The sequence below is a fragment of the Rattus rattus genome, chromosome 12 (assembly GCF_011064425.1).
Source record: "Rattus rattus isolate New Zealand chromosome 12, Rrattus_CSIRO_v1, whole genome shotgun sequence".
In the NCBI taxonomy this organism is placed as follows: domain Eukaryota; kingdom Metazoa; phylum Chordata; class Mammalia; order Rodentia; family Muridae; genus Rattus; species Rattus rattus.
Genome location: NC_046165.1, coordinates 60894388 through 60903217, shown reverse-complemented (window position 1 = coordinate 60903217; position 8830 = coordinate 60894388). Strand labels below are relative to the sequence as shown.

General features: G+C 46.1%; 1 protein-coding gene across 1 annotated transcript; it reads right to left on the bottom strand.

The window, feature by feature from the left end:
- Positions 1-238: 238 nt before the first annotated feature.
- Positions 239-8314, bottom strand: LOC116913934 (L-threonine 3-dehydrogenase, mitochondrial). Its single transcript, XM_032918197.1, has 8 exons — positions 7423-8314; positions 5388-5430; positions 4764-4834; positions 3703-3852; positions 3436-3608; positions 2149-2239; positions 1545-1814; positions 239-631 (listed from the first exon to the last, which is right to left on the bottom strand). The coding sequence occupies exons 1-8, from the start codon at positions 7604-7606 to the stop codon at positions 492-494; spliced, it is 1122 nt and encodes a 373-aa protein (XP_032774088.1). The 5' UTR covers positions 7607-8314; the 3' UTR covers positions 239-491.
- Between the last annotated feature and the right edge of the window lie 516 nt (positions 8315-8830).

Sequence of the window (8830 nt, the reverse complement as noted above, 5' to 3'; positions counted from 1 at the left end):
ATCACTGAGCTTTCTAGCAGCCCCCAGTGGAGTCGGAATCCATTACGTCCCTTCCCCTTTATGAACTGCATCATCTTTCATATTCTGAATCACCTAGATAAAACCTAAGTAAAAAGTAAGTTGCAAGTAATCGTTTTTTTGAAGAAGTATCCAAGTTTTGAACATGAAGAACATCTTTGAAAATCCTTAACATGTAAAGTAATCTTTGGTCTCTGGTCAAGAGAATAAGTCTCAGGTGTGATGCTTAAATTGAATTTAATTAATACAAATGATGTAAATTCCAAGAGCTAGCCACCACCACTTAGGACTTCATTTCCCTGGCATATGTACTTGGACCATATGTGTGTGTGTGTGTAACAAAGGCAATGTGTAAAGGACCTCCAACCCCAACCGGCAGTTCCATGTGAGCAGCTAGAACTCAGTCCAGTTCTCCAACTTAGTGACTGCCATGTCCCTTGTACTGAGAGGACACGGGGGCTGCTCCTCCACTTTCAGTTCACTTGGGCAACTCTAGTGCTGACTCCGTGGAAGCTGAGCATTGTAGCCACCAACTCTGGAAGATCAAAGTCATGTTTCCAGCCCCAGTCCTTCCTTGCATTGCTGTCATCTAGAATCATGGGCCAGCTCTCCGCTGGGGAAAGACACAGGAGAGAACACTGGATTATCCTGGATCTGGATTTGTGGATGGTTGGACGAATTTTATGTGAAGGCAGAGAGGGAAGGCTTGTCTTTGACTAGAGCAGAACTAATACACACAGGGCCACTTCTTCTGAAGACACTGGGACCCTGACCTGGCTAGCATGTCTCTGGCAGGCTTTGCCCTTCTCCCTACATTCCTAAAGCTAGTCACCAAGATCTACTCCTTTGTTTGGCCAATTCCTCCTCTTGAGACTGATTACCAAGGTCCAGTTAACAAAGCTCAGAAGTCCAGCAATCAAAAGCCACCTTTGGCTGACCTAATTGAAATTAAACACCTCATCCTAATACGGACTTTCCCATTTTACCTTTGTAAACCACCGTTTTTCAGTGAGCCGTGTCTGTCTCCTCTCTATCCAGAGGCGGTCCTTTGTCCTCCGGAGCAAACGCCCTTTACCCCTCTCTCTTGCTCATTTTCTCTCCTCCCTCTTGTTCCCTTCACCTTCTCCCTCATCCTCTATCTCCTGTCTCTGTCCCTTAACCCTACCCTCTGTCCTTCTAGGGCAAATAAGTCTCCTTTGTGCTGAGAACTTGGTCTGGGGGGTCCTGAGCTGATTCTTTCCCTTTCACTGGGCGCCTGCACTGGGGTTTCATGTTATTAAAAACCTCACAGAGCTTTGAAAGGGGACGTTCTTCGGTCCAGAAGGGTGTTTCAGACTATGGGTAATCGTGAAATGGGGCCGGACTGTTTCCTAAGCTGGAACCTTTCTTCCAAGGACTAATTTTCTACACGGAAGCATTTGTGGATGGCCCACCACAGCTCCTCAGCCGTAAAGCGTCCCCACTGGGTGGGCGTGTGTACTCACGGACCGTATTTTGAGCTAGAGTGGACTGGCGTGCGGACCCACCTATAGCTTGTCGGAGAGGATCAACGCAGTAGGTGATCTGGAAGTCAGGCGCGTGCTTGCGGAGCGCCAGGGCCAGCTCTTCGGGGGTGAAGCTCATGGCGTTGATGTTGTAGGTCCTCATGGACAGGCACTCCGCAGGGGCTTCCATGACTTCCAGTGTGGCCCTGAGGCAGTCACTGATGTACATCATCGGGAGCCTGGTGCTGGCCTTGAGGTTGCATTCAAATGTGCCGTTCTTGGCTGCAGCGTGGAAAATCTGGACTGCGTAGTCTAAAAGAGAATCCTAGCCCGTGGGTTTTCTCAAGCAGGAGGGAGAAGGGTCAGAACTGAGATGCCAGTTCTCCAGTGCTCTTAATACAGGACCTCTTCAGAATATTAGGAATGTTAAGTTCCCAAGAAAGATCTGAATAGATGGGCTACATCAAGATTTACTGTTATACACAGATAAATGAGAAAAATTTTAGTTACTGCATTTTTGGGGCCAAGGGGAGAGAAAAATACTCCCTATTTTGCCATCTCTCTTGAAATACCAGTTTCTGGACTAAGCAAGGTCTCCCTGAAAGAAGAGAAATTAAAGATGGAGGAGACTGATAATAGCACTTACCAGTTGTTCCTCCTCCAGGCTGGGAATCGGCAGAAATGATTCCAGGATATCTCAAGCACCGGAAATCTAACCCATACCGGTAATAATAGTACTAAGGAAAAAAAAAGAAAAAGAAAGAAAGAAAGAAAACAATAACAACTCTGCAGATCAGATAAAACAAAAATAGCCTTTTCCTAAAATATCATCACATGCAGTTAAAATGTTCCTCAAAAGAATAAGCATTTGGGGCCTGGAGGATGGCTCAGTGGTTAAAGGCATTTGCCGTACAGCCTGGTGACTTGAGTTGGAACCTCAGAACCAACATAAAGGTGGAAAGAGACTCCATAGTTGACCTCTGACCTTCACACACATGCTTTGGCACATCCGTGTATGAATATACACACATAACATGCATAGACACAATTTTTAAAAGGGAAGTAATGGAATTTTCGGAATGTCTATGTTTCTCACTTTTGTTTAATAACTTTTTTTATCTTCCAAGAATCAACATCTCGGTGCTAAATCAACACTGTAAATGATGGAGCAGCCTGCAGGTGGCGCTCCTGCTCCCTGCCATGAGCACTACAGGCTTGCTTCCCCGCTGGGAGTCTGATGTCCAGTGCCTGAAGGACCAGGCATTGACTACAGTGTATGATAAAGTCAGAGTAAAAGCATGGTTGAAGTTTTCCACAGTACAAAGTTTGTTGTCTGGAGAGATGACTCAGTTGGTAGAGTGCTTCTGTCACAAGCATGAAGAACAGAGTTAGATTCTCTAGAACCCACTTAAGGAAGCAGGGCGCAGCATGTGGCTGTAAACCAGCACTAAGAGAGTGAGACAGGATCCCAAAGGATCAATGCCTGTAAGCCTAGCTTACTTGTTCCAGGTTCCAGGAAGAGACCCTGTCTCAAAGTTTAAGGTGGAGGGGAATTGAGAAAGTCACCCAACTTCTGGCATCCACACAAATGAGTACATACACTTGTTTGTTCCCCACATATATGCTCTCCCTCTCTCCCACTCCCTCTTTGTCTCTCTCTCATGCAGAAAGTTTTAACACTCCCACTAATAACCCCAGAAGTACTGTGTGTTACTACCACAGCTGTGGACAAGGGGCAACCTATAGCCAAGTTGTTCTTCATGGCCTACAAGCGGCCTACCAGTTGACAAACACACTGGTAAAGTAAGCATCTCTGGGGTGCAAATGTTTCCCTAAGAATGAAGCAGGAAGTGTCTGAGGCAGAAAGAATGGGGTCAGACACATAGAATTATCTGATCCTGAACACTGAGCAATCTTGCCAAGAAATGCTTACCTCTCCCATGAGCTCTGTGTGGACCTTGGATACCCCATAGATGGTCCTAGGCCTTTGAACACAAAGATCAGGTGTAGGGTTTCGAGGAGAGGTAGGTCCAAAGGCTCCAATCGTGCTGGGCACAAACAATCTCACATTGTATTCGGCTGCAACATCTAGAATGTTATGCAGTCCTGAAATAAGTAAACACTATGAAAACCTGAAAATAAAACTCCTTACCAAGAGCTGGAAAAAACTGGCCCCACTGGGCCAGAGCCAACTGCTCACCAGTTATATTCACATCTCTGGCCAACGACACATTTGCTTCTCCCACGGCACTCAGCAGGGCACTGTAGTGAAACAGCCAGCTGATACGGTGGTTCACCACAATCTCACGAAGGTTCTTGTAATCCAAGATGTTGGCGTAAATAAATGGGCCTGTAATCACAGAGTGACAAAAGCTGCATGCAGCTGAGAGCTAAATGCACTCCCTGTCTCCTGCCGCTGACTTTGAGAAAATCTCATTTTCTCTCACCCTCCCTCTCCCCAACCTTCCTGGAGCAGAACCTGGTTAGGTAGCCTAGGCTGGATTGGAACCTTGTGGTCCTTCTGCACTAGCCTTCTGAGCACTGGGTTAACAACCATGCTCCACCTTCCATGTCTGCTTTCTTGGAATTCTTTATTGCTATTGTTGTTGTTGTTGTTGTTGTTGTTGTTGTTGTGGTGGTGGTGGTGGTGGTGGTGGTGGTGGTGGTGGTGGTGGTGGTGGTGGTGGTGGTGGTGGTGGTGGTGATGGTGATGGTGGTGGTGGTGTGTGAATCCAGGTGCCCTCAGGGGCCAGAAAAAGGTGCTGAAGCTATCGGTGGTGAGTGCTTGTAAGTGCCTGTGCCCATGGAGCCTTAGAGAGTCTTGAATCCTCTAGAGCTGGAGTTACAGGGGGTTTGGGGCCCATCTGATGTGGGTGCTGGGAACCCAACTTGAGTCCTCTGAAAGAACTCTTAACCACTGAGTCATCTCCCCTCTCCATATTCTTCAACCTCTTTTCCTCATCAAATAACATAATTTTTGTCTGTAGGCTCTTTAAGTCAGTCAGTCAAAAACTCAGGAGATAGGAATCCAAAGTTTTAGTTCAAAGACATTATTTTAAGTAATATTAAAATATATTACTCCAAACTTCCGGTTCCACAGAACACTTCTACTCTTTGACATTTGAACAGAGCAGCATTGGAAATACACTTTTAAGCCAGGACCATGCTGCAGTCCCTCCTTGAGTTGCATGTGGACTCCGTGAGCTTCCCCTCTGACTGTATTTTTGAATAGTAAAACATCAAGGACCATCTATATCTTACCACTGTGGAAGACATGAGCAGGGGGCTTCCTTATGTCTGATAGGATCACATTGTCCTTCCCAAATCGTTTCCTGTAGGGAAAGAAAGCCCGCCACCCCCAACATGTCAGCAATGTCAAGGATACAAGTCTAAAGGGAACTCATTGTTTCGAATAGACACTGCAACTTCTGGGCCTTCCTCAGTACCACTGTCACATGTCCCTCAGCCTCACCTCCCCGGGTTCACACCTTTTCTTCTCATATCCTGTTCTCTGCTTCTGTCCCCTCCCCTACTGTACTGTCACCAATGCTATCTCCATATCTTTGGCACCTCCTCTTCTGCTTTATTCTCTCACCCTGCTGTCTTCTGTCCCAGAGTCCCTTTCAGTTACTATAAGCCCCCTGCCCTCTGTTCCCAAACAACTAAAGGGTAAGTGATTCACTTAGGGTGGTGATTCTCCATGTACCCAAGTCAGAACCAAGGCAAATAGCTGGTATTGTGCCAAGGAGGTAAAATAAAATGTTTTACAAAGCTAGTTAGGTGTGATGTCTTAGAAGCAGAAAGAGGCCAGAAGCAAAAGAAAAAATAGCCAATGTTTACAGAGACAACTGTACACCCTTAAGAACTTGATTTTGAAACTCTTACCTCAAGAGGTTAGCAAGTCCTACTCCCAGCTGGCCAAGACCCCCTAGGTGAAAAAGAAAACAGGGTGAGACCAAACTGCAAATCTATCCTGAACATAACAGTGGAAAAGGTTCCTCCTGTTTAAGTGAGTTGAAGAGAGGGGGGAGGGTTGGTGATCTGATTGAGTTGCTGCAGACGACTCTTAGCAGCACTGCAGTACACTCAGAACACAGGATAGCCACTGCCCATCGTGGACTGGTATCAGCGAAGGTGAGAGCTTTGGAGGAAGAGGGAAGCAAGGGCACAAGAAAGTAACATTGATGCTGGGCACAGCTCCAAAGAGGACAGTTCAAGAAATCATTTGACAAAGGGACAAGGGACAAGCTGGTGTAGTAGTACACACCTTTTAGTCCCAGCACTTGGGAGGCAGAGGAAGGTGGATCTCTTGAGATCAAGGCTAGCCTGAAGCAGCCAGAACTACATACTAGACAGATCCTGCCTCAAAAATAAAATAAAATCAGTGAGGAGCCACCAAAATAAGAAAGGATACTAGCTTCCTAATTTGGAGGCTGAAGCCAGGGACTAGGAACACGGTTGGAGTAGAACAACTGTAAAATTCAGGCAAGACAGGTACATGGCAGGAATGTAGCACACTGAGACTCCCTACCCGTTAACACAGGACTGGAACCCAGAGGCCCTAGAGATGCCTCCCCAGTGGAGACAGAGAATGAAAAAAACTGACAAAGAGCAAGTTATGTCAGGAGAGGGAGAAATAGAATGTGTCAATCAAATGAGAGGTTGTCTTGGGCTGCTTGGAAGCACCCCGTTAGTGACAACATGGAGCTTATAGTGAAGAGGTGGGGTGGGCCAGGCATTTAAGGCAACCAGAAGCCCGGGCAGTATTTATATCCCATTTTATTTCCAGCACACAAGAAAGTGCAGTAACAGTATGTGATCGTTGTGATGGGTGGTTCTGAGCTTAGGCTGGGGACTCTGGCCAAGGAAAGATGTGCCTACGAGAAAGATGTGTTCTAAACTGGTACCCTTGATGTCCTTTCAGCGTTGCTGCCCTGACCATTACCTATAATACAGAAGGAAACCAGGTTCCAAGGCAGCTATCTGGCCCCTAGGTCCACTCAGAAAACACATTTTTTTTAGGGAAAGCAAACATAGGCAACAGTTATGAGTAAGGGGAGCTAAAGAGGGAAGATCCACACCGTCTTGTTTGCACCTCCACTTTAGTTGAACTGTTAATTCCCAAAGCTGGGAGACTAGGTGTTAGACAGGCTCCCTGGTATGCAGACAGATAGGGAGAGAGGCTATGACTAGGTAACAAAGTTGGTGAATTTTCAAGATGGCTGGCTTCTTCCTCACCTTCCTGAACCCAGACAAAAGTCAAGCAGCTTAAAATAAAGCCTTATGGGCTTTTCTTCCACCAGTAGGGCCCTTGAAGATGGACTGACTCAACAAGTTCAAGGCCAGATCAGGACATGGTTACACAACAATTGTGGGACAGTCTGTCTCTCTTTAAACTGGCCAACCCCAAATTAAGGAAGAAAACTCTTCAGAGCCTTTAGAATCCCCAGCCCTTGGGCTAAGAGACTAGATTTTTGGCTTCAAGTCCCCCTCCTGTTCTCTGCCTACTTTGCAGGGAGTCCTTTCTCTGAGTGCCCAACCTATATGCATCTATCTCCTCACCCCTTAACTTTCCTCAGAGCCCCTGCTATACTACTGTCTCCCTGTCTACAGTGTTAATAATCCTTCTGATAAATCTCTTACCCCCAAATAACAATCCCTTCTAATCTAAACCCAGGACTTTTCAAAACAGGGCTGTGTCTGATAGAAAAAAGGGTTGCCACCCCAACAAAAAGTACTTTATGATGACATGCCTCACTCAGAGACCCTTTCTGCAGTGCAACCATTAAATCCATTAAACACCACTAAATCTGGTGTTTATCATAGCCTGCTCTGATATAGCATAGCACACTCCCTGTCACCAAGAAACAGCTCAGAGAAAGCAAGGCTCATCCCACAAATGAGGAGGAGAGAAACCAACCTGTGATCAAAACCCTAGGAGGCTCTGCTTCCGAGAATGAGGTGGAGTGGAAGTTGACATTTGCTGGGACTCGATGCTGGGAGCTGCCTAGAAACTGCCAGGGCAAGACAAGCTTCCGGCAGCTAGAGGCTTTGCTCTGTGCTGTCCTGCTGACCACCTGTTTTAGCATCCCAAGGAACAGCATCTGATCCTCTGATACCCTGGGAGCAAGGAAGGATGGAGTTCATTACTAACTTTACATCCATTTGGCCCCTAGAAACAAGCTGCCTAGGCTGAAATCACACTTACCACCAGCTCAAGATTAACACCTTCTTTTCTGATTCAGGAATGCATCAGCCTTAACTGCTGACTTTCCTATAGGAAGCCAGTCATGTGCCTGCTTTGGGTCACGCTTAGTGACAAAAGAAAAGGATAAATGTTCCCACAAAGCCTAACCAGGGAGTATTACTGAAACCAAGTCAGATGCAAATCCACGGTGGGGGTCAATAATGCACAAACAACTTCAAAACCCAAGAACAAAAGAAACCAGTCACCAGCTCTGTGGAGGACTTGCAATCTTGACTACAGTTGCTAACAACCTGTGCACAACATAAGCCATCTGGAGGGGACAAGCGGGTCCCAGACTAAGTAGCCAAGCATTGACGATCTGTGCTAACTCTTCAGATGTTACATTTGGAATGAAGCAGACTAGGAAAGCAGATGGCTAAGAGAAAAAGGCCTGGCAATATTTAGTAAGCTGTGAACAGCCTTTGTTTGACTCCTACTTCCTTCGAAGCTCATTTTGAAAAGCCATTTTCCAAGTGCTTCCAAGACCACAAATGTGCAAATACTTCCCTCCTCCTCTTCCTCCTCCCTTCACTACCAGCTGACAGTGGAACCATTTCTTGTCTCAGGAAGTTAGGTTCATATGTGCAGGACTTGTGTCCACACTGTGAACAGAAAGTTTCCAGGAGAAAAAAGGAGGAGGTGGGGGCAGGACAGGCACACACTTATGTACTGACTACAAAGATGGATGACCACTTAGGACAGGTAATTGTGGAGAATTGAAAAGCTTATATTCACCTTGGGTTATCATTGGTCTCTGAAACTGCCACCTGTTGCCCACCACTGTGTTTAGCCTATTGTGACGTATCAGGTAAATCCTTTCAGAGTGTATTAACGTAGCAGGCTCCCATCAATCCTAAAGTTAACACTGTCATCGGGTCATATCCAAAACATAGCAAAGATGTTTCTCTGCTTTGCTCTAACCCACTTACCTGATGTTCCCATCAATGGGTTTAAAAAGTTCCTTGATTAAAGATATTTTGTTCCATAATGATGAAACCGTTTCCCTCCAAACAAGAGTGTCTTTGACCCAAGAACACAGGTTGAGGTACTCCTAAATAATATTTCATGGCTGTGGGCAATA